The sequence below is a fragment of the Entamoeba histolytica genome, genomic scaffold, assembly GCF_000208925.1.
Source record: "Entamoeba histolytica HM-1:IMSS scf_1104750518465 genomic scaffold, whole genome shotgun sequence".
NCBI lineage: Eukaryota > Evosea > Mastigamoebida > Endamoebidae > Entamoeba > Entamoeba histolytica.
In genome coordinates, this window is record NW_001915059.1 from 6,280 (window position 1) to 31,193 (window position 24,914).

The 24,914-nt window shown below is 25.5% G+C and overlaps 13 protein-coding genes across 13 annotated transcripts, besides 2 other annotated features; 9 read left to right on the plus strand and 4 right to left on the minus strand.

The window, feature by feature from the left end:
- Positions 1 to 1,173: 1,173 nt before the first annotated feature.
- On the plus strand, positions 1,174 to 2,997 carry EHI_143550 (uncharacterized protein; the record flags this gene model as incomplete). Its single annotated transcript, XM_647270.1, has 1 exon — positions 1,174 to 2,997. One exon carries the CDS (start codon positions 1,174 to 1,176, stop codon positions 2,995 to 2,997), a length of 1,824 nt encoding a protein of 607 aa, XP_652362.1.
- A 106-nt stretch (positions 2,998 to 3,103) lies between these two features.
- EHI_143560 (tartrate dehydrogenase, putative) lies at positions 3,104 to 4,216 on the minus strand (the record flags this gene model as incomplete). Its single annotated transcript, XM_647269.1, has 1 exon — positions 3,104 to 4,216. One exon carries the CDS (start codon positions 4,214 to 4,216, stop codon positions 3,104 to 3,106), a length of 1,113 nt encoding a protein of 370 aa, XP_652361.1.
- A 106-nt stretch (positions 4,217 to 4,322) lies between these two features.
- On the minus strand, positions 4,323 to 4,892 carry EHI_143570 (uncharacterized protein; the record flags this gene model as incomplete). Its single annotated transcript, XM_647268.1, has 1 exon — positions 4,323 to 4,892. The coding sequence occupies one exon, from the start codon at positions 4,890 to 4,892 to the stop codon at positions 4,323 to 4,325; it is 570 nt and encodes a 189-aa protein (XP_652360.1).
- A 185-nt stretch (positions 4,893 to 5,077) lies between these two features.
- On the plus strand, positions 5,078 to 5,686 carry EHI_143580 (UMP-CMP kinase, putative; the record flags this gene model as incomplete). Its single annotated transcript, XM_647267.1, has 1 exon — positions 5,078 to 5,686. The coding sequence occupies one exon, from the start codon at positions 5,078 to 5,080 to the stop codon at positions 5,684 to 5,686; it is 609 nt and encodes a 202-aa protein (XP_652359.1).
- Positions 5,687 to 6,011: 325 nt separating this feature from the next.
- On the plus strand, positions 6,012 to 7,203 carry EHI_143590 (uncharacterized protein; the record flags this gene model as incomplete). Its single annotated transcript, XM_647266.1, has 3 exons — positions 6,012 to 6,249; positions 6,304 to 6,434; positions 6,514 to 7,203. The coding sequence occupies 3 exons, from the start codon at positions 6,012 to 6,014 to the stop codon at positions 7,201 to 7,203; spliced, it is 1,059 nt and encodes a 352-aa protein (XP_652358.1).
- A 126-nt stretch (positions 7,204 to 7,329) lies between these two features.
- On the plus strand, positions 7,330 to 9,078 carry EHI_143600 (uncharacterized protein; the record flags this gene model as incomplete). Its single annotated transcript, XM_647265.1, has 1 exon — positions 7,330 to 9,078. One exon carries the CDS (start codon positions 7,330 to 7,332, stop codon positions 9,076 to 9,078), a length of 1,749 nt encoding a protein of 582 aa, XP_652357.1.
- A 16-nt stretch (positions 9,079 to 9,094) lies between these two features.
- Positions 9,095 to 11,059, minus strand: EHI_143610 (uncharacterized protein; the record flags this gene model as incomplete). Its single annotated transcript, XM_647264.1, has 1 exon — positions 9,095 to 11,059. The coding sequence occupies one exon, from the start codon at positions 11,057 to 11,059 to the stop codon at positions 9,095 to 9,097; it is 1,965 nt and encodes a 654-aa protein (XP_652356.1).
- A 152-nt stretch (positions 11,060 to 11,211) lies between these two features.
- Positions 11,212 to 14,409, minus strand: EHI_143620 (uncharacterized protein; the record flags this gene model as incomplete). Its single annotated transcript, XM_647263.1, has 1 exon — positions 11,212 to 14,409. One exon carries the CDS (start codon positions 14,407 to 14,409, stop codon positions 11,212 to 11,214), a length of 3,198 nt encoding a protein of 1,065 aa, XP_652355.1.
- Positions 14,410 to 14,783: 374 nt separating this feature from the next.
- Positions 14,784 to 15,437, plus strand: EHI_143630 (uncharacterized protein; the record flags this gene model as incomplete). Its single annotated transcript, XM_647262.1, has 1 exon — positions 14,784 to 15,437. One exon carries the CDS (start codon positions 14,784 to 14,786, stop codon positions 15,435 to 15,437), a length of 654 nt encoding a protein of 217 aa, XP_652354.1.
- Positions 15,438 to 15,531: 94 nt separating this feature from the next.
- Positions 15,532 to 16,353, plus strand: EHI_143640 (uncharacterized protein; the record flags this gene model as incomplete). Its single annotated transcript, XM_647261.1, has 1 exon — positions 15,532 to 16,353. One exon carries the CDS (start codon positions 15,532 to 15,534, stop codon positions 16,351 to 16,353), a length of 822 nt encoding a protein of 273 aa, XP_652353.1.
- Positions 16,354 to 16,676: 323 nt separating this feature from the next.
- EHI_143650 (Rab family GTPase) lies at positions 16,677 to 17,303 on the plus strand (the record flags this gene model as incomplete). The annotated part of the gene is made up of 1 exon (XM_647260.1): positions 16,677 to 17,303. The coding sequence occupies one exon, from the start codon at positions 16,677 to 16,679 to the stop codon at positions 17,301 to 17,303; it is 627 nt and encodes a 208-aa protein (XP_652352.1).
- A 124-nt stretch (positions 17,304 to 17,427) lies between these two features.
- On the plus strand, positions 17,428 to 18,369 carry EHI_143660 (uncharacterized protein; the record flags this gene model as incomplete). Its single annotated transcript, XM_647259.1, has 1 exon — positions 17,428 to 18,369. One exon carries the CDS (start codon positions 17,428 to 17,430, stop codon positions 18,367 to 18,369), a length of 942 nt encoding a protein of 313 aa, XP_652351.1.
- Positions 18,370 to 18,723: 354 nt separating this feature from the next.
- EHI_143670 (uncharacterized protein) lies at positions 18,724 to 20,013 on the plus strand (the record flags this gene model as incomplete). Its single annotated transcript, XM_647258.1, has 1 exon — positions 18,724 to 20,013. One exon carries the CDS (start codon positions 18,724 to 18,726, stop codon positions 20,011 to 20,013), a length of 1,290 nt encoding a protein of 429 aa, XP_652350.1.
- Positions 20,014 to 20,737: 724 nt separating this feature from the next.
- Positions 20,738 to 22,230: a repeat region.
- Positions 22,231 to 22,382: 152 nt separating this feature from the next.
- Positions 22,383 to 23,142: a repeat region.
- Between the last annotated feature and the right edge of the window lie 1,772 nt (positions 23,143 to 24,914).

Below are 24,914 nucleotides of genomic sequence, written 5' to 3' on the forward strand. Positions count from 1 at the left end.
TGCTTTTTTTATATCTATAACTTGGTTACTTAATCTTCTTGGTGTTCTCTTGTCAATGGATTGCTTTGCAGTGACACCTACAAAAGTTCCATCTTCTTTTATTGGAACTTCTCCAAATGGATTTTCTACATCTAAGTTAAAGTAGCTTTCTTCTTCTTGTTGCTCAACAAATGTTTCTTCAACAGAACATGCACATAACATATCTTTTTCTTCTTCTTCAACAACTTCTTTATCAGACTCATATCTTTCTTCAATTTTTTTAACATATTCAGCAATTTTTCTTTCTTTTTCTTTATATAACTCATCAATCTTTCTTTGACGTATTTTAGCTATTTCACGACGTTCTTCATCTCCAACAAAACCTTCTTCTGTCGAATGATGTTTCAATACAATCCCATAAGTCTGTGAAAATCTACCATCTTTTAATACATTTTCATTGTATTTAAAAATAATAATCGTTTTAGGGTCATCTCTTTCACTAGCACAAATATCACATTTACAATGAAGGCATTTTAAAATAGTCCAATTTTCATTATTACGTGTTTGAATTAAAAAATTATACTTACTCGTAATCGTTCCATTAATAATTTCTTTAACATTTTCACATTCAAAAGGATTTTTAATGTTTTCTTCATTTCTTATAACAGAAATAGAGACATTTTTACAAGGAGATTCTATTTTTCGAGTAATCATTTTATATTTATTTTGATAAAGTTATTAAGATTCTTTACTTTTCATTAATCTTTAAACAAATAATCATAAATATCTCACGCCAAGACAAGAAAATAACGAAAAAAAAGATTTATTTAAAAGTACAAACAATAATATATTTGTTATTTGGTTTATTGAAGCATGAATAACAAAACAATAAATAATCAAAAAAAAAACAAATTATTTAATAAGATATTTGAAATAATAAAATGAAGAATAAAAGAAGAACATATTAATAATCTTCTTTTTTAATATTCCATTATTTACTCTACTGATGTATTTGACATTATTATCAATTAACAATGTAGGTTTACAACAGTAATGAATAAAACAGTTCTTTTTTGGTTTTTTATTCTAATTATTTTAATAATATTTTTATTATAAAATAAACTATATTCAGGGTTTTTTCATTTTTAAAAAATTAAAAGACAAAATAAAAATTATATCAAATTTATAAACAAAATGTCACTCCCACCATCATTTACTTCACTTCTTAATAGTCAAAAAAAGGTTATCTCAGGTGTTGTTAATGACAATGAAAGCTTATTAAAATATTTCAATTCAATTTCTGAATTTCTTGCTGATTGTAATGTTCCTTCTTATGAAACTTTTGCTTCAATTGAATCTTTTAAGATTGAACCTACAGCACAAAAAGCAAATTCAGTTTTAATCTCATTGTGCTCATTATTTATTGTTACCAGAAAAGTCTTTACAATGAAAGATTTTGTATTATCAAAAGCCCTTAGATTCCCAATGGGTCTTCAATTTGAAGAACTTCAATCATATATGAAGGCTACTGATATTTTAAAAACAGCAGATGAGCCTGTAATTGATTTTTATAATGCATTTATTGGAAACAATGCTGAGGAATTAATTACATGTTATAAAGAAATTAAAGATGTAAATGAAAAATGTACAAAAAGTTATATAAAAGAAGCTATTATTATTCGTATATTCCAAATTCTTGTTGAAAAGAAGAGTATTAACCTAGTTGATATTAAAAAAATGCTTGATTTTGTTCCATGGTTCATTGTTGAAGTTACACTCTTAAAAAGAGCAAGTGATTTAGAGTTTAAAGTTAAGATTGACCTTTCAAGTGGAAAGATTTTTATTGAAAAAGTAGAAGATAAGAAGATAGAAGGATGTGAAATTACAAATGAGATTATTGAATCTGAAAAGACAATTATTAAAAATAAAACAAAAGCATTCAATGAAAAAATAGCTGCAATTGAATATCAACGAGAAAAGAAGAGATTAGAAGAAGAGGCAAGAAGACGAGAAGAAGAAGAAGACGCACGACTTGAAAGAGAATATTTAGAGAAAAAGAAAAGAGAAGAAGAAGAAGAAAAAGCAAGAAAGAAGGAAGAAATGAGAAAAATTAAAGCAGACTCTGCTGCTGAAATGCAAAAATTGTATAGAATTCAAGAAAAGGTTAGAATTAAAGAAGAAAAAGATAAACAAATGAAGAACTTATTTGAAAGATATTTCTATCATGAAAGAGCACGAAGAATGGTTGAAAGAAACTTTACTGATAGAAAAGTTGAAGAAGAGGCTGAAGAGATAAGAGAGATGTATAGATTAGTTTGTGAATCTAAACAAGAAATGAAAAAAGCTGAGCATGAAAGAAAAGTTGCAATGAAAAAGAAATTTACTAATCCAAATGCACTCCAAACTTGGTTAGATTCAATTGGAAAAGGAGAGAGTGAAGAAGAAAAGATGGCTAAAATTGAAAAAGCAAGAAAAGAAAAAGAAGAAGCAGAAAGAATTGCTCGTGAAAAAGCTGAAGAAGAAAGAAAGGCTAAATTACTTGAAGAACAAAGAAAACGTGAAGAAGAAAAGAAGAGACAAGAAGAAGAGGCATTTAAAAGAAATCAAGAAAGAATTGAAAAACAACAATCTTCTGATGAAGTTTATAGACCAAAAATGTTACATAACCTAAAAGAAGATAAGGATGGATGGATGTCAGCTAGAAAAGACCAAAGACCTTCTAATTCTGGTGTTCCTTCCTTTGTAGGAGGCTCTTCAAGAAGCCAACAACAAAGGGGTAATGGTTCTTCAGATACTTATACTCCACCAAGAACTGGAGGAAGTGGTTATAATAATTCAGCATATCAACAAAGACCTGGTGCAAGTTCTTCAGTTGCTTCATTCACATCAAAAAGAAGTAGTGGATATTCTAATTCTGGAGCCTCATTTAATAACAGAGGACCAAGAACTAATGGAGGTTCAAGTTCAGTTGCTTCATTTACTAGTGGCGGGTCAAGAGGTGGTTATAGAAAGCATTAATAATTTACCTATTTTGTGTTATACTTTAAGAGAAATTGTATAAATAAGAAGAAAAAAATATAAAAAGAAAAATAGTAAAAATTTTGAAATAAATTATTACAATCATTCATTGTTTTCGTTGTTTACTAGACCTTGTCATTGAAGAAGAAGTTGATGACTTTTTTGAACGAATATAATTAGCAATAAAATCTCCAACTTCAATAGTAGTTTTTGTTCCACCAATGTCTATAGTGGTAATTTTTTGTAAGATACTAGATTGAATTGCTTCTTCAATTAATACACTTTCTTCACTATACCCAAGAAATTCTAACATCATTGAACTTGCTCTCATAGTTCCTATAGGATCACAAATTCCTTTACCAGCAATATCTAATGCACTTCCATGAACAGGTTCAAATAATGAAGGAAATGTACGTTCTGGGTTAATATTTGCACTAGGAGCAATTCCCATTGAACCAGCAACAGTAACAGTTAAGTCACTTATAATATCACAAAATAAATTACTTCCAACAATAACATCAAACTTACTTGGATTCTTTACTATTTCAGCACTTAAAGCATCCATATAATATTTTTCTGCTGTTACATCAGGATATTCCATTGCAATTGCTTCAAATACACTATCCCATAATACCATTCCAAATTTCATTGCATTTGATTTAGTAGCTAATGTCACATGATTCCTTCGTTTTCTAGATGCTTCAAAAGCATATCGTATCACTCTTTCTAATCCTCTTCTTGAATGAACAGCGCTTTCAATTGCAAATTCCTCAGGAGTTCCACTTTTAAATATTCCACCAATATTTGAATACTCTCCTTCAGAATTTTCTCTTACAACTAAAACATCAATTTCACATTTTTTTAAAGGTGTTGGAATTCCTGGAAAATGTTTTGCTGGACGAAGACATAAAAATTGGTCTAGTTGTTGTCTCATTTGAATTAATGGTTCGAGAGTAACATAATCAGGTAATGTTCTTGGGTCTCCTAATGATCCTAATAAGATAGCATCATATTGTTTGACTTGATCAATATAATCTATTGGAACTACTTTTCCTGTTTTTAAGTAATGTTGAATTCCCCAATCTACATAATCTCTTTGAATAGGAAGGTTAAGGGATTGAAACATTTTTTCAGCTTCATTCATGACTTCAGCACCAATACCGTCTCCAGGAATTACAATGATTTTATGTTGATATGTGACATCTTTCTCACAAGCCATAACACCTTTTATTATTATGTTTTAGTTCTTTTTATTGTTTTTTTATTTTAATTTTTGTAAATGCGTTATATATAACTTAAAATAATATAACAAAAATAAATTTTAGTTATTCTGATACAATTGATGCAGTATAAGTTTGCCAATGAACTGATGGGTCATTAAATACATCAACAGTGCGACTAATACCAGCTTTTGAATAAGCACAATGACTACAAAATGTTTTAGTATCCCATCCTTGTTCAGTTGCTACTTGAGGAAGATAAGTACCACGGCAATATCCTTTTTCAACAACAATTCCATGTTTTCCAGCAATAACATTTTGTAAAGGATTTGTTATATCTTTTGGTACAGACAAACAACTAACGCTAATTGTTGTTTGGTCAAATTCATTAATTTTCATTCTATTAAACCTACGATCATTACATGAAGCAATAGCATATTGTTGAACTAATTCATAAAGTGGTCTTGATGGACTAAAACAACCAATACATCCTCTTAATTCATTTTTGATTTTATAAGTAACAAAAACACCACCAGGGACAAATGACAATCCAGATTTATTTCCAATAGAACTATAGTCTTGTTGTTTCATTCTCATAATTTCATTTCTTCCACTTTCTCTTGCAATTTGTAAGATAATTTTCTTTTGTTCAGAGCTAAATTTAATATCACTCATTGATGATTTTAAGATAAAATGAAAAGTTCAGATAATTTTTAAAATAAAAAAATTATTGTTGTATATAACTATAATTATTAATGTAGGAAAAAAAAATACGTCTCAACAAAAAACTCAAAACTTTTGTCACATAGTGAAATATAAATAGCGTAGGGTTGAATGGAACATTTAAAAAAGAAAAAGAGATGTCATTAAGTGATAAACATGTTTTATTTTGTTTAGGTGGACCAGGAGCTGGAAAAGGAACACAATGTCAAAAAATTATAAATAAATATCCAATTACTCATTTAAGTGCAGGTGATTTGTTAAGAGCGGAGGTTAAACGGGAAGGTTCTCAAAATGGACAATTAATTCAAACATTAATTAAAGAAGGAAAAATAGTTCCTGCAGCAGTTACTGTTGAATTATTACTTAATGCTATTCGTAATGATGAACATAAAGTTTTTATTATTGATGGATTTCCCAGAAATGCTGAAAATAAAGAAGCATGGTTCTTACAAGCTAATAAAGTTAATATTGATACTGCCCTTTGTGTATTTATTGATGTTTCTGAAGAGACAATGATTAATAGAATTCATAAAAGATCAGTTAATAGTGGAAGAGTTGATGATAATGATGATTCATTAATGAAAAGATTTAGAACTTATAAATCAGAAACACTTCCTGTGATTGAATCTTTTGAAAATGAAAATAAATTACTTAGAGTTTCTGGAGAAGGTAGTGTAGATGATATTTTTAACAAGATTGATTCTTCTTTAGCTAAATTCTTTGCTGATAATCATATCTTGTTGTGAACGGATTTGATGATTCAATATCATTCTTAATTAAATCTTCTAATTAATTTGTTCATAAAATAAATTTTTTGTATCAATTGATATATTTGTATTATTTCTTTTTGTTCTATTTATAAAGGTATTTTTTGTTTATTTTTTTGTCTTAATTATATTATTAAAATTTTTAATTTATTATTTTATAAAAGAATTATAATTATTTAAAGAAAAAGAAAAACAAAAAATTAATTATGAAACTTAATTTGAATGGATGTGTCAAAAATAGATTAGTGTCTTTTCATAAAAAAAAATTATAAAAAATTCTATCTCTGAAGAACTAAGATTTTAAATGAATGAAGATATGTCATATTTAACGAAAGAAGAGTCAACAACAGAAGATGGATGTGCACTGAGATATTTTAATTATTTATATGAATTGTTAGTGTCTATTTTTTTTCCACAACAACAATTAAAAAAAGTAAATAAACAATTGTCTGTATTTTTTGAAGATGAAGATAATGAGTTGATTTCAAATAAAGTTTGTGTTGATGGGTTTTTAGGTAAATTCAATGAAACTCAATTGCAACGTTTGTTTATTTTGTATAATTTGGAAAAGAATCTAAAAGATACAAACTAAATAGATGAATTGTTAGATTATCGTTTTGGACCAGAATCAACTTTTTGTGGTAAGTCTTTCAAAGAGATATTTAAAGAGAAAGGTTTTAATAATTTAAAAATTGTTTTTGATACAGAAGATTATTATATTCATAGAGTTTGTGATTCAATCTTTTCAGTTATCATTACTCTAATTTTTAAATCTTACAAATAAAGACAGAGTAACTTATTAATAGTGTCAAGTATATAATGAAAGTATTGATATGCAACATTTGTTAATTCAATTATTCATTCGTTGTGATCATACATTATTTATTTGGTCTTCTAAATCTTTTAGTAATTCAATATTTCAAGAACAATTAGTAAAAGGAAATGAATTTATCAAAAATCATTTTAAACACCCAAATCTTAATGTCACTATTGTTGAATGGCTTCGAGTACAAGACTATCGTCATTATTGTAAAAATAAAATGTTGTTACCTTCTCAATTACATACTGGGCTTGGGTTAACAAGAGAAATACATTATTGTGTTCAACATTATGCTAAACAGTCTCAACGTGATGGTATTTCTAATACTCCAGAACAATGGCATAATGCTCTTCAGTACCTTCGGTTAAATCCACCATTTAAATTTTTAAATCCTGCATATGAAGGAATATTTTTATCAATTAATGAAGCAGTAAAAAATGATATTAAAGAAAAAGGTTTTGCAGAAGTAGTTTGGGCATTGACGTCAAAATGTTTAAAACGAAAAGACAATGGAGAACGATTTGAATGGTTAAAAATGGAACAAATATCACCGATGAGTCAAGAACTTAAAATGTATTTTAATTCAAATGAATATAATGCTCTTGTGAATGAAAATTATCATCCAGAAAATCTTTTTATTGATTGGGACTTATTTTATCCAGTTCATAATGATTAACTAAATTTAAGGTATATTTTAATTATAATTAAACTATAATTTATATTTTGTTAAAATCATTTTTAGTGGTTTGATTTTTTTGGATAAAAAAAGAGAAATAACTCAATAATTTCATAATACGCACTAATGAAAAAAATTGATTACAATGAAATAGAAAGATATTATAAAGAATTTCTTGAAACACCAACACAAAAGTTAACAGAAGAAATGAAAAAAGAAATGTTTTCAAGTATTAAAAATGTAAAAAGAGAAGAAGGAAAAGAGAAGAATAAATTTACATATATTATAACACAAACAGAAAGTTTTATAAGTGCTTCAATAAGTTATGTTGATAATATGTTTGATAAACACAGATATTTTCTTGGATTTTATAGATGTTCAGATGATCCAATTCAAGTAATGAAAGGAGTTTTAAATAAATTTAAAATTCCACAAGAAAATCAATCAGTTGTAATTGTTGATCAACAAAATTTAGAAAAATATCCAACAACAAAAGATAAATCAAAAGGAGAAGTAATAATTACTTGGTATTCTATGTATCAAAATATTTTAAAACAAAAATTAAGAATTAATTTAAAACAATTAGACTTTACTGATATTACTGAAACAAATTTAAATGATAATGTAGATGATTTCTTTAATTATATTTCTTTATTAAAAAATGTTGAAGGAGATTTATTTCATGTTAGTAAATTAACTACTTGTAATCAATTTGAAAAAAAAGCTGGAGTATTAAGAAATAATATTAGACATCAACTGTTATCAAATAATATTACTTGGATTAATAAAGCTTTATTTTTTCATCCTGAACATCATCATTGGTTAAAAATTAATTTCCCAAAAGCTTTTGATAATATTATTAAGGAATATGATTTAGATAAAAATGAAATTAATTTATATCTTCGTGATAATGACCCTTTTAAAAGTTGGACATTATGGTGGAAAGAAAAAAGAAATACATATCCTTCTTTATCAAATATTGCTAGAGAATTTATTCCTATGGAAGATTTTCTTTTGAGTAATCTCTATCTCGAAAAATATTATCAAATTCATAATCTTTATCATAAATGGTCTGTTGATGGAATCGGTTTTTGTTTATTAAAAAAACAATTCATCAAATTTAAATCTTTTCTTTATCAAAATATTCCTCTTTCAAATGAATTAAAAAGTTATTGCTCTGCTAATGTTCCTCATCCTACTCCAATTCAAATTAATATCCAAAACCAATCAATTGTTCCTAATCAAAATACAATAAAGTTATCTTCTTCTCATGAATCATATACTCCACTTTCTATATCTCATGATTTACCTAATCATCTTACTCAGTCAATTCCTCAAAAACAACAAAAAAATACTTCTATCACTAAAACTACTATCCAACCTATGTCTCTTCTTCAAAATATTCAACAAACACAAATATCTCCACAAATAAATAATAATACATCTCTTCAATTATCTATTCAACAACCATTTTTAAATGAAAAAGAAAAAGATATTACCGTATTTAAAAAACATTCTATGAATATAGACCCAGAAACATCATTAACAGAATTACTACCAAATAATGAAATTGAAATTGATTTATCACTTTCTGAAGAAGATATTAATCCAAAATTACCAAAAACACCCGAAACAATAAAATATTCAGAAGAGAAAAGAAAAAAAACATCAAAAAGAAAAGAAACAAAGAATTGTTTATATAAAGAAGTATTAGAAAAAAGATTACAAGATTTTATTGAGATATATAACAAAACATTAGATGAGATAGTATTAAAAAGAATAAAAGAAGTTAAAAAAGAAATAAAAGACACATATTCAATAATTGATTTAACAAAAGAAATAAATAAAAAAGATGAAATTATAGAAATTGATTAATTTAAAATCATTCAATTTAAAGTTTAATTTCTTCATTGAAATAAATTAAATTTTCATAAAGAATACGTTGTTCAAATTGATTAGAATAATTCTTAGCTTCAGTTTCAAAAACAGAAGAACATTGATTAATTAAAGAAGAATTATTTGGAATAGAAGAAATTAATTCAACTAAAAATTCGATGTAATGAATACCATTAAAAATATTACCAATTTTAGTTAAAATCCATTCAATAACAATTTCTTTTGAAATGATTTCAAAATAAATTAAACGTTTAATCATTATAATTGATTCTAAAGGAATATTTAAATTCATTTCATGTAATAAATTTAACCAAATAAATATTGCATCTTTTGAATTCATTAAATCTTTAATACTTTGTTTATAAGTTTGAATACAACCATCAAATGAAGAAACAGTATCAGTAAAATTACTTAATATTACTTTAGCAAGTAATTCATTAGAAATATCAACATCACCAAAAGTACTAGATAATTTAGAATTAATATCACCAATTAAAGTTTTATTTTTCATTTCATCAATTAAAGTTTCAAATAAAGATCTATCGATATTATCTATATTAATTTCATTTTGACCATTAATATTAAGATATTTTCTTAAATTAGTTGAAATCATATCGCTTTCAATATCTCTTGTTCCATAAATTGTTAAATCATTAAAAAAAATTGTAAAGAAATATTTACACATTATTCCTTCTTTTATTTTATTTTCATATTTTTTCCATAATGGTTCAGTAAATCTAAAATTCATTGAAATATATTTATTTGATAAATAATGTGCAAATCTATTTATTGTTGTTATTGGTAATTCTTCTATTTCTTCAAATAATTTTATTTCAATTTGTGTTACTGGTGCAAATGTTTTGTCAATGAATAATAACATTCTACTAAATGTTGAATTTAATACTCTCCAATTTGGTACTATTCCTAATAAATATTGAACAAAAAGAATATTACTAAATAATGTAAAATCAATTTGTTGAGTTGAAATTAATTGAACATACATTAATAATAATGATGGATCATTATAAAATGTTTGAATTACATCAGTCATAAATTCAATTGTTATCATTTTACTAAAATTATTTTCCATTGTTGTTGGAATAATTTCTTCAAATGAAATATACATTGGTTTTAATTTAATATTTTCATTTAATATAATTGTATATTTTTCTGCTTCTTCATTTAATTTTTCATATTTTGAATAATCAAATAAAATTTCATTATATTTTCCTTCAACATCTTTTTTCCATTCATCTAAATATATTTTTAAGAAATCATTAGAATTAAAGATTTTTTTTATTAAATATGTTTTTTCATTTTTATTTAATTGAATATATAAATATACTTTTTCCATTATTGAATTACATAAATTTTTGTTTTTTAATACAATACAACTTCCACAAATAACATGTGCAATCTGATCCTTATCATATGTCCTTTCATTTCCTTCAAGATTGTTTAGTAATGTTTTATAAATAGATTCTATAAATTCTTCTGCAAATATTTTCATATTATAACATTCACAAATAAATTTTATTATATTCTTAAATTCAATAACATCAGTTTCTTCTTCACTTAATATTTTTATTTCTGTTATTATTTTATTTATTATTTTCTTTGATAATTGTTTTAATGGTTCAATTTTTGTTAATAAAAACAATAAATATGCATACATTCCTTGTTTTGTTGATAATAACTTAGAACATTCTATAAACTTTCTTGCATAACTCTCTTCTTGTTCTTCTGTTGTTATATCTGTTGGTAATTGTTTTGCATATGATCTAATATTTTCAATATTACTTTCTAATGTAATGTCTTTTATAATCCAAGCTGTTGGTGCATTTGAGTCGGATGTATATTCAAGACTATAATGACATAATCGAACCAATCGATCTTCATTTGTCATATGAACCGTTTTATATGAACTATGTTTTCTTGATGTATGTCGTTCTCTTAACATTCTCCTGTAACTGAATTTTTTAGAACTTTTTTCTTTATTTTAAAGGGTTTTTTATTATTTTCTAATGATTTTTTCTTTCTCTTTTATTTTTTTTTTTTTAATTTTGTTATTAAATTAATTAAAATAAATCTATTTTCTAAAAAGAATGAAATTCAATTCGCCCTCCTTGACTTTAATTTCTTTTGTAATTCAGACTCTTCTTCTTGTGGTGGAGGTTCTGTAATACTATTAGATTTACTACCAGTAGACCTTAGTTTAACTGCAAATGGAGAGCCATTAGGTTGTTGATCATTTTGAACTTCAGGTTTTACAGAAGTTTTAGAACCTGCACTACTTCTTAATTTAACTTGGAAAGGTAAAGTATTACTATGACTTGAATCTGATAAATTTTCTTTTGGTTTTTCAGTTGTTTTTGCTCCACTACTTGAACGTAATGGTTTAGCAGGTAAAGAAGGACTAGTAGCTGGTGGGACTGGTGATTTAGAATTATATTTTTTAGAAGGGACAGGTGGTGGAACTTCTTCTTTTTGTTCTATCTTTTGTTTTGTTGAAGAACTAAGTTCATCTTTTTTGTCTTTATGTGAAGAGAATAATCCTTTCTTTTCTTCTTTCTTTTCTTCTTTCTTTTCTTCTTTCTTTTTTTTATCTTTTAACATTCCAAATAGTCCACTCTTACTTTCTTTTTCTTCTTCTTTCTTTTTTGTTGTTGGTTGTTTAGGAGATGATTTTTGTTCAAGAGATGGTTTGGCTTGTTTTCTTTTCTGTAAGTCAGCTAAAGTAACTTGTGGCATTCCCATTCCTCCAATACCAACACCTACTGTTTTTCTTGGTTGAATAATATTATTTGAATTACTTTCTTTGGAATCAACCTTTTCCATTTTAAAAGTATTGTTCTTTTCATCTTTTTCATTTGTTTCAGTTCTCATTTTCTTTTGACGTTCAATTAATTTCTTTGTTGGTGGCTTTCTTCCTCCACGTCCTCTTCCTGGTCTTCTTGCTACACTTGGTTGAACTGAAGCTTCTTCACATAAATCATCAATAGTTTTTGATGGTTGTGATACAACAGCCTCATCAATAGTTGATACTGCAAATTCATCTTCTTCTATACTCTCTTTTATTTGTTCTTCTTTAACTGGTTCTTCTTTAACTGGTTCTTCTTTAACTGATTCTTCTTTAACTGATTCTTCTTTAACTGATTCTTCTTTAACTGATTCTTCTTTAACTGATTCTTCTTTAACTGATTCTTCTTTAACTGATTCTTCTTTAACTGATTCTTCTTTAACTGATTCTTCTTTTATTTGTTCTTCTTTTATTTGTTCTTCTTTTATTTGTTCTTCTTCTATATTCTCTTTAACTGGTTCTTCTTTAACTATCTCTTGAACCACTTCTTCTTTAACTTTTTCTTGAATTGGTTCTTCTGAAGTGCTTTCTTTTGTTTCTTCTTTAATGGGTTCTGCATAATTTTCATCAACTTCTTCTTGGACTTGTTCTTCTTTGATGCTTTGAGTTTGTTCTTCGATAATATTTTCTTGAGGTAACTCTTCTGTAACTGGGTTTGAAATAACCTCTTCTTTTATTATTTCTTGAGGCTCTTGTTCAGTTACTTCTTGAAGGTTTTCTGTATTACCTTCTGCTTCTTTTTGTGTCTCTAAGTAAACTTCTTCTTTTGGTTGTTTTTCTGTTTCAATATTTTCTTCAGTTGCTAAGTTTTGTGAAGGAGTTTCTTCGTAAGTTGGTTTTTCATGAATATCTTCTATTATCAAGTCTGGTTGTTTTGTTTCAGTTATAACTGAACTATCTTGTTGTTCATTTTGTTGCTCTTCTTGGATTGCTTCATCTCTCTGGACATCTTGGTTAATTTCTTCATATTGTTGATTTTCTCCAGTATAATCGTCTGCAGGAGGATCTTCTACGTGATATCTTTTAGTGTTATGGTCATACACATAATAATATCCATCTTCTCCATAATACGATTCTCCATAATACGCGTCTTCATAATAAGCTTCCTCTTCTATAATGTGGGTAGGTTGATCTCCAAATACAGTCATTGACCTATCTCTATTTGAACGGTCAGGAATATCTTCATTAGTTAAACTTGCAGATAATCTTGGTTGCTTACTTTTTCTTGGAGCAGGAACAGGAGGAGGAATAAGCTCTTCAGTAGAAGATTGAGTTGATTGTTCTTGAGGAGTGGTGTCAGTAGGAATTGGTGGTAATGCCTTTTTTCTTTTACCATGAACTTTAGGTGGAAGTGGAGGTAATGGAGCTAGTTCTGGAGGTAAGTCAACTGCTTTAATATAGTTAATAAGTTGATTCTGCCAGTTATCATTAATTTCGGGATTAATATCTCTATTAGTTGCAACACAACTAATTAACTGAGATTGTCCACTTTTTTTATCTTTTTTTCTAGTGATTAATGCATTAAAAGGGGCGGGATAATCTTTAAAATATTGTGAGTATTTTGTCATATCATCATCACTCATATTGTCTTTTAGAATTAATGTTTCTATTGAATCAAAAAATCCAGTTAAAAGGATAACTAAATTTGAAGCGAATTCTTTTTCTACATGTAATTCACAAATAAATAATTTTCCAGATTGAGAAAAAATACAATGATATCCAGGAGGTGTTCTAAGAACATTTGTAATCATAAGATGAAACTTCTCATCAAAGAAAGCTTTATTAATAATATCAATTGGTTTATTTGTTTTTATTTTAATAATTGTAAACATTTGACTTTCCATTTGATCTATCTTTCTAATAAATTCTTTCATATATGGTCTAAACCCATAAACAATTGGGGGTTCATCATCTTTAAAATCATTAGGAGATGTAGTTAAATGTAATTGGTCAATCATATTAAATATTTCAAAATAATTTTTTTTAACGAGTGAAGGCATATTAAGAAGGTCTGTGTATTCTTCAAATCCATTAATAGTCTCTTTATTAATCATTGGTTTTATAATGTCAATTGAATGTTGTTTTTTGCCGTATATAACAAATTCGCTTTGATTATTATTTTCATTTACTAAACAAAAGTGTAAGTCATTTGTTGATGGATGTCTAAATTGAATTGCTAAATAATGAGTAACTAATTGTTGAATATTTGCATCACCAATACATTCAACTTTAGAAGTTAAATAAACGTAATTTTTAAATTCATTTTTAAGATGAGGACCAACAAGTTTAAGTTTTTCGGGATTGCTTTTACATGTTATAAATTGTTTCTTTTCAAATTTGAGTGATCCTCGTGGTAATCCAAGTTTTTCTTCAATGTGTTCTAAAATAGGTTCGTTTTGGAGTAGTACTTGATAAATCGGTTTATCAATCTTGATTGACTCCGTTTTCATTCTGTTTTTTTTTCTTGTCTTTTTTTTTAGTTTAACCACTTTTTTCAGTTTTTCTTGAACTTTTTTATAACTTTCCATCGGTTCTTATATTTTTAGATGATTCTTAAAGCATCTTAGTTTGAACTTCCATTATAAGTCTTTAATCTTTTTAATTCTTTTTCAGTTCTATTTGTTTTGAGGATTTGATGATGAGATTTTTCTTAAAACTCTGTAGATGTAAATTTGGATTTTTTTTATAATTAAAAATAATCTTTGACTTTTTGTATTTGAAACAACTTGAAAAAGAAAATCTGTCTTTTAGTTCAAGTGAAAAGACAAAAAGATTTAAACGAAAATTGTTAGCTATAATGGTTGTCTGTCGTTAGTAATTAAAAATGAAAGAAAAAATGATGAAAGAAACGTGTTATTCATATTCTTGGGACTTAGTCTCTAGTGTTTATCTTCAAAGATATCCAACAACCCCACTTTTTCCAATGCTTTTAAACCATGAAATTAGTCTTATTAGATGGAAAGTAGAAGATGGTTTATTTTATTGTGAAAAAAGATCAACTATGTTCGTTCCTGTTCCTAAAGTTTTACAAAAGGTTTCTAAAGTTGACCATTGTTATATTTATCAGAATTTAGTTATTGATATTCCTCACCAAATTATGAAAGAATCTTCATGGAATAGAGTAGATGCTAAAACATATCATATGTTAGAAAATGCAGTTTGGAGTGGTGATGAAAATGGACATACCCAATTTAGTGTAGACTCAATAATTACTATTTCACCTAAAATTCCAAAACCTGTTGCAAAACCTGTATTAAAAAGAGTTGTTAAAGAGTTTAATAATGGGTATGACCTGGCACGAAAAGTTGACAAGATGATGATTGAAGATTTTGAAGATAAGATTACATCACTTGTTAAATCAATTAGAGAATTTTGTGATCGACAAATGGAACACCAAAACCTTTTTGTTGATTTAGACTTTAGTACATCTTTTGAATATTGCTTTGAATTACCAGAACTCACTGGAAAGTATATTTAAGGTAATTTAACATCAAGTGCTGTTTTATTTTTTACAATTCAAAAATAATTTAAAGTGTTGAATCTTTAAAAAGATAAAAACTAAAAAAAATACAATGTCTGAAAAGAAAAGCAAAAAAGCTTCAAAAACACCACAAGTTATTGATAACACAAACTCAACATTTAACCTGACTTTTGAAAAAAATAAAGAATTTGATTTTAGTGATGATGATGAAAAAGATGATCAATTAGAAGTTGATCCTTCTACTACTGAAATACCCAAAAGAAAAATTAGTATTGTACTAAATGATGCTCCAACTTTAAGGAAAAGCAATACGTCACGTATTTCTACACTTCCACCGTCAAAAACCAGATCTTCTCTTACAGCTAAAAATGATTTTGAAAAAGGTATTGATGCATTTGAATTAGGTGATTATAATAAAGCTGTACAATATTTCTTTGGTTATGCTACAACAACAGAGAAGAAAAAAGAAACTCAACTATGTTTATCTTACCAACTTGCTTGTAATATTATTCACAGAATTATGTCTGCACCAGGAACTATTGATGTTTATTTAGCTAGTATTTTAATTTGTTTACCACTACTTCCTCCTCACCGAAGAGTTGTTTTACGAATAGCAAAAAATATTTTTATTAAAGAGAATATTCAACTCCCAGAGAATTTACGAATATTTAGTGGGATTTCAGAAGAAGTAAATTCATCTCGTCAACCATTAAATGGTATTTGTTGTCATTGTAAAAAAGAAGTTTCATTAATTAGAAGTCAATGTGATTGTGGAAAAGAAAGAATTTTTGATTGTATATCTTTCACTCCAGCTGGTGAAAACCTAGTGAAATGCGAAAAATGTGGGGCTGTCTTTTCACAAGGCGAAAGTTGTGTATTTTGTAAAGGAACTTGTCACCCTCTCAACCTTTAATCACACATTTTTTGGTCTTATTTTGTTGTTTTTGTACAAATTGAAGTAAATAAAAATTAATATGAAACAACCAAAAAGAACTTTAAAAGATTTAATAGATTAATGTCACTTGAAGATCTTTAAAGAAAAGACAATTCTGTCCCAAAAGCAAAAAAGAAGAAAGAAAAAAAAGGAAATAATAGTACGTGTTTACATAAAATGTGAATTGAAAAAATGGAAAAAAAGATTTAAGGAAAAAGATAAGAGAGAAAAAAATAAATAAAAAAAAAAGGAGAATAAAAAAGAAGAAAAAGAAACTGATACAACTGAAAAATCAGATATCAATGTCAAGAGGTAATTACGATCATCTTTTTAAGATTTTAATCATTGGGGAATCTGGTGTAGGAAAGACTGCTATTATGCAAAGGTTCTGTGAGAATACATTTGAGCCAGTATACATTTCAACTGTTGGTGTTGACTTTAAACCAAAAGTAATTAAAGTAGGAAATAAAACTGTCAAAATGCAGTTATGGGATACTGCTGGACAAGATAGATTTAGAAATATTACAGCAAGTTATTATAGAGGTACTCAAGGAGTATTAATTGTTTATGACGTTACTGATCGTGCTTCTTTTGATAAAGTATCATCATGGTTCACTGAAGTTCGTGATCGTACTGAAAATGATCCACCTGTTATTATTTTAGTAGGAAATAAGACTGATCTTATGGACCATGCAGCTGTTAAACAAGAAGCTGTTGAACAATTAGCCAGACAATTAGGTGGTGTTCAAACCTTCACATGCTCTGCTAAAGATGGTTCTGGTATTGATGAAGTTTTCAATGCACTTACTCAAGCCATTATTTCTAAAGTTGGATGTGCTCCTGGAAAGAAGGAAGATCCTAGTGTTGTTCAATTAGGTGGTAAAGGTGGTTCACAACCAGCACAAAAGAGTGAAGGTGGTTGTTGTTAAAATGATTTCTCTTCTTTGAAATACAAAAATTTACTTTTTTATTATCACTAATAAAACTCTTTCGTTTTCTTCTTGAAAAAAATTTAAAAAATCAAATAGAAAGAAATTCTATTAATTTTAAATTATGGCTATTGAGTGTAGTGAAACTATTACACAAACTTTTAAAGGATATTTGTCTGAAGACTGGATGTTTTATTGTTGTAGTGAAGAAATATCTTTATATGACTATAATCCATCAACTCAACAACTAGAATTTGTTGGTGTTTGTGGAAATTTTGTATTTTTAAAAACGTTAGTACAACAACGAATTGCTATTGCAATTAAAGATTCATTACGACCATTACTATTTATTTTCAGAGAAATTGATCCATTGTGTACTCTTCAATTAGAGAGTTATACTATTACTTTTAATAATAATGGAAATTTATTTTCATTAGTATTTATTGACGATGAAATATGTAAACAATGTTTTGCTTGTATTCAAAACCAAGTCACAAAACATTTTAATAAATATTTAAAACGAACACATCTCACCCCAGAAGAAGCTCGAACTAAAGCAATAAAAATTGAAGAAGTTGCTGATAATGCAATGACATTTGGAAGTGATAAAGATAAAATTCAACATTATTTGAATTGTACTTTACCTTATTACTGTCTTCCAAATCCTTTTAAACGATTGGGAGTACCACAAACAGTGTCTTTAGATCAAGCCTTACCACCTGAAATAGTTATTCCTGATCCAAAAGTTGACCAAAGACATGGAATGGGAATTAATCCACCAATTATTCCTATTCTAACTTTGCAAGAAATACGTCATAAAAGTACATGTAGTCCTGATAATTCTTCGGAACAAGATCCTTTCAATTCAGAATCAGCTAGTCCAAGAAAGGTTGGTCGGATGACAGTTTCTGAACTTAAAATAAAAATTGTTAGAGGATCAACATTTGACACAGGTTCTTCTCGAACTTTAAATGGAAATAGTTTATTTCCAAGAATGCCTACATCCCCTAGATCTATCTTGTCTCCACGTTCAAACTCTCAATCTAAAAAATCTCCAGATAATTAATAATTGTTTCTCTTCGTTCTGAAAGAATTTGAAGTATTTTCTTTATTTTTTTTTTCAATTTTTTTATTCTTTAAGTTTTTTGTTGTGAATAAAACCCCTTTTTTTAGATTATAAGAAATGATGAATAGAACCTCGAATTTCACAGAACGAATAAATGAATTTATATTTGTTTGTAATGAATATAATTTATTAGATTGATATGAAATGAAAAGACAAGTCATTTATAAATTAGATGAAATTACAAGAGTTTAAAGATGGCTGTAAAGGAAATGGGTTAACAACAAATGAAATAAATGTTTGTTATATTTCAAGAATAAAAAAGAAAGGAAGAAATAAGTATTGAAAGAATAGAAAATGCATTCAATTATGGCAATACTTGGATTTTATGGAGTGAGTGATGAATACATTTTATCAAAAATAATAGATGACATTGACAATGGGACAGTTTCAGTAGCAAACAAATACCAAATGAATGAAGTTGTAATGATATTAAGATTTCTCAAGAAACAGTCAACTCATTTACCTCAGATTGAATTTAAGAAAATTACATCAAAAGAAGAACGATTTTGGAATATGATTAAAGAAGTTGATTTAAGTAGAATGAATGACCAAGAAAAAGAAGAATATTGTGTTGAATATATTAATGGATTTGGGTTTAGAAATATTCGTGAATGGATAAAGAAAATAAAAACACCATATTATTCATATGCATTTTCTGTAATACAATATATTCTTGTTAAAACAAATCATTATGATAATATATATGAAATATTATACATTTTTAATACACCTGAAAAAGTTCAACATGATACTTTTATTTCATTATTTGAAGAACTATTTGTTACAATAAGAACTCAATGTCACCTTGATTCTTTTATTAAAATTATTGGGTTATGTGTTGATACTCCAAAGTATTTTTCTGGAAAACAAATTGTTTTAATTAATGAAATTTATGATACTTGTCATAAAGTTAAAGGAGTTGTTAATTCAAATGAAACAGAAACATCATTATTTGATGAAAATATATTAATGGAAGTTAAAGAAAGGGCTCAACAACGATATGATGAGATGAAAAGAAACCAAGAGATAGAAAACAAAATAAAAGAAGAACAAAGAAGAAAGAAAAGTCTAGAAGATACAAAACGAAAAAGATCTCATTCTAGACATTCAACAGAAACACAACTTAAGTCATTGTATTTAGAAGATACATCTGAAAGAAATAAAAAAGAAAATTATTATCATAGATTATCTAGTAGAAAATATGAAGAAGAAAAGAAAAAAGTATTTTCATTAGATGATTTACCTGGATTTGGGACAAATGAATTAAGAGTATTTGATGAAAAAAAAGGAAGTAAAGAAACAACACAAAACAAAGAAGTTAGTGGATCATTATTACCTGAATCAAGTGAAGATGAAATGTTTGACATAAAAGATATGAAACATCATCAAAATATTTCAATTTTATTAAAAAGACCTAAAGAAGGTATTAAATATATTCAAGAAGCAATTGAAATTGGAGGTATACAATCATATTCATATGAAAATCAAATGAAAGAGTTAATGATAGAATTTGAAACTCCACAAGACTTACAAATGTTTTTAAGAACAAGAATAATTGGAGGAACAAATTGTAAAACATTTTAAAAAGTTGTTCAAATAATTATATATTATTATTTTAAAACATTAAAATTATTAAATATATTAGTTTTATTAAACAAACTACTTTATAGAAGAAATCTTGGTTAAATATGTAATTTAGATATTAAAAAATGAATGTAAGTATTGTTCATTAATATACTTTATTAGTCATTCTGAAGTAAATAAAAAAAAATTATTCTTCATCAAAAATTTATATATCTCTGTATTAGTTTTAAAAACACTCTTCTTCTTTGTTTATTTATTTTAAGAAATGATAACTAATAAATTAAATTTTTATTAATGAAAATTTATTAATATTTTGTAAATAATCAACTCCTTAATACTTTTAGTTTAAAGTAATTTATTATAATAACATTATTATTATTATTATTATTTTCTTTCATTACAACTACTTTTATGAGAAATTTATTTTAAATGTCATTATTCTAAAATTTGAATAATACTATAATTATTGTATGTATTTTGCTTCTAAGAATAATTTTCTTATTAATTATATTCAATCAAATATTTATTAATTGTACTGATTAATAATTAAAAATAATTCTTTGAATGATTTATTATCTACTTTCTATTTAACTCTAACACTTTTCTCTTTTTTTATTAATATAGTTTTAAAAGCAATTTGTAAGTGTTTGTTATAATAAACATATATTTTGACTGAAAAAAATTGAGTTAATTTATTAAATTTATATTTCTTAGAAAAAGAGAAATTTCTTTTAATTCATTATCTTTCCAATGATGTTTTATTATTTCTCCCTCCATTATTCTATTGATTTCTCTTTTAATTTCATTCTTTATTTTAAATGTCTTCTTTATTACTTCTTTATATTCATTAATATCATTTACTTTAATTCCAAATTCATGTATTAGTCTTTCTATTAACTCTTCTTTAAGTTGACATCTTAATTTTCTTTCAAATAATTTCAAAGCAAAACATTTATATTGTGTTAAAATTTCTTCTTTTCTATCTGTTTGCTTCCCCCGTTTTTTGATTATCTAATTCTAATGTAGTGATATTCTTATGCTGAATATCCATTTCTTCAATGGATTTCTGCATTAACTTTCTTTTTTTTTTGGAAGATCATCTTCACTTGATGATATTTCATCAGCTACTACCACATTAGGGGAGAGGTCATTCACTATTTGTGATTCAGATGATTCTGTTATATTGTAATTTATCTCATATTTATTCTTTTTCTTCTTGTGTATTTTTATTTTCTAATTTAGATAATTTATCTTTCAGGAATAATAATTGTTGTGTTAAATTATTTACTTCAAACATTTTCCTTTCAGATTCAGCATGGAATTTGAATATTTTTTATCTCACTGTTATTTTGTGCATATCTCCTTCTCATGCTTCTTCTTTAATACCATAATATCTTTTGTTAATTTATTAATGGTTTATTCTTTTATTTGTATTTCCTTTTTCTTTTATTCCTTCTCTTTCATATCCTCCTCCACTTTTCAATTCTTCTACTTTTTTCCTTTTCATTGTCTTCTTCTTCATTTTCTATCAGCCTCTTTTTCTCTCCTCTATTAAACTTCTTCTTCTCAGCAAGACTCTTTTCTACTTTCGTAGACCCTTGGTTATCTTTATATTCTTTTCAATACTGATTACATACTTATTATATGTTTTATTATCATTTATTTCGATTAGATTATATTAGTTATCATTTTCTTACATTCTATTTGTTTTTCTCATATAATAAAATACCATCTTCTCCATATTGTTGATGATGTATATTCTTTAATCTTGGTTTTCTTTAGTTCTTCTATTTCTTGTGGTGTAAGTATTTTAATTTTTTCTTCAAAGAGTCTTTTCCAATATTCTTGGTTTTGTATTTCTATCATTTCTTTTATTTCTTATTTTGATATTGTATGTATCTTCTTTGTGTGATATTATGCTATTTATTTATATTATAATAGTACTGTTTATTTCTATTGAAATTATTGATAAAGTATTTATGATGATTATGATTTAAGTGGTGAGTGAAATGATTCGTATCAACTATATTGTGATAGTTATGATTATAATTATCAGTATTGCATCTATTAATGAGATGAATAAAGTATTTCCGATAATACAAATAATAAATATTTTCACTCATTTTTCTATCACTTATATTTCTTGGGTGATGTGAAATTATTCTTCTTTGGTTATTTGTTGTTCTGTATTTTTGTTGAGTCTCCTGTAATGCATCTTCTTTTTTGACACTTTCGATCTATAAACAAATAAATAATAAATAAAGAAAATAAATGAATAAGAAAGACTGATCCATTGTTGTATTTTCAAATTAATTAATAACAAATATTAATAAAGTAATGAATATCAATGAGAATAAACTAATTTAAAGTAAATAAGCAATTAATTAAGTATTAATAGAACTAGCTTCTATTCTTCCTGGATCAGGGGAGACTAGTCCCGTACCTTCGTCTTCTTCTAGCAGCTCTACGGAGTATGTTTGATTGTGATTGAAGCAGTATTCCATGACATCAATCATGTTTTTTATTACAAGGTTTTTAGTTTCTTTTTCGATGTCAATCTCAATTTTCAATTCTTTGATTAATTTAATACTTTCTTTATTTATTATTCCATTGATTGAGATTACTACTGGTTTTATTTTGTCATCTTTTAGTTTTTCTATTTTCATTAGCCTATTCTTTAATTCTTTATACTTATTTCTTTTCTTCATTTACACTCAATTAATATTGTGATCAGCCACAATAGTCATATCAAATAATAGACTAGTTTTATTCTTTTTATCTAATACATATATATATGGTATTTTGTGATATTATCATTCACTTTTATGCATTATTTGTTTGTTCCATATCATTGTGATGTCTTTATATTTGAACATTGTTTCATATGGGGGTTTTTTATATTGATTATTTCCTGTATATTTTCTTATTAATCAATATTATAATGCCAATATTGTTATGTTTTTCTATTTGTGATTTATTATGATAAATACAAGATAGTAGAATGTGTTGTACTGTTGTTATCTTGTCTTTACACAGTGTTGAGTATTTTAATCTTTCATTTTTCATTATTTTTGATTTTTTATACCCACAAAATATTGCTCCATCTTGCATTTTAGTTCATTGGAGAGAGAATAATTCAATTTAAATAAAATGAAATAAAAAGAATGATAAATAATCAATGTTTCAATGAATAAAATATTATTTAATATTCATATTTCATAAATAAATAAATTATTACATTAATTATTCATTTTATTTAAATTATTGTTTATTTAAAATATAAACTATTATATTTTATATTAAATTATTCAAAAATAAATTTAAATAAAAATTCATTTAATTTATTTACTGTTTTAAATTATTTCATCAAACATACAGTAGAAATACAACCATTATCTTTCTAATGATGTTCAATCATTATACATATTTATTAACTTTTTAATTATTTCTTCTTTATGATGAATAGTACTGATAAAATATTTTTTAGTTCTTCATGTTCAATAAATTCAATATCTTCTTTTATAAACACAAATATTTTGGTAATTTTGTTTTCTATTTCTTTCTTTTATTTTATTTCTTATTCTTCTTCCTGTTGATTTTTTAGAAAGAATAAATTATTTAATTTCAGTTCTTTCAATTTCCAAATCACAATAATTGATTTCTTCTATATACTTCATTCTTTTGTTTCTTTGAAATTTCTTTATTTTTATTTATTTGGTTATGCTTTTCTTGTTTAATATTTTGTTCTTTTTCTTCAGTAATACTCTGATAATCAATATCTCTTTTTTCAACTTCTTCTACATTAATTAATGTTAATAATAGTATCATTATCATCACCCTTACAATTCTATTTTAGCTTTGTGTATTATAATAACAAGATGAATCTTTTGACTCATTAAATTACATTGGAAATGAATATTTTCTAGTTATTCCATTAAAAATTTCCATTAATTTTTGTTGTTATTTATCTACTTTTATTTCCTTCTTTTCTTCATGAACTTCTTTATGAATATAACAATAACATTTAATTGGCACGATACAAACATGTCTCTAAATGTCTAATATTGGAAAAAACATTCTATATCATTTTATTCATTGTTTTATTATTTTATGAAAACCTTGATTGAAATTCAAAACAATATTAATTATTTAAATTTCTTTTTATTCTTTTTTAATATAATCAACACTATTTATTCATATATATTCTTTTCATTCTTCTGTGTCTTGTAACACAGATATAATAATAATAAATATATCTCATTTATCACTTTCTCATTATATTCATTTTATTTCTTTAGTTTCTGATTTTGCGGTATTATTTTCTTTAAAAACATTCTTCTTCATTTTGAATTTACAAAATGTAATTTTCAACCACTTATATTTCAAAGGATAAGTAATTTAATTTATTTAATATTCATTGATTGTTGTTAGTTGATAGTCATTTTAAATAATAATTAAACATGTCAATTATTTATCAATTTGAAGAATTGAAGTTATTTATTATTAAAAAAACATTTCATAATCATTTGAAATAAATAACTACAATTCTACATTTTTTAAATATTCCTCACATTATATTTTATTTAAATGAAAAACAACAAAATATTTTATCGAATGTTACATAAACATTATTGTTGTTTTTATTTATTTTTTACATAAAAATATATATTTTTGAAATAAAAGGAAATAGAAAATATTTAAAAATAAACGAATAAATTTATCGATAATTTAACATGACAATTTGTTTTTGTTTATTAGTTTGAAATACAAACATCATTAAATAAAAATAAATTTGTAATGTTATGATTGAATAAAAACGGTTAAATAATTTTACATAATTTTTAAAATATATTTATTATTATAAATTTTAATTTCCATTAAACAATTATTTTTTATTTTAT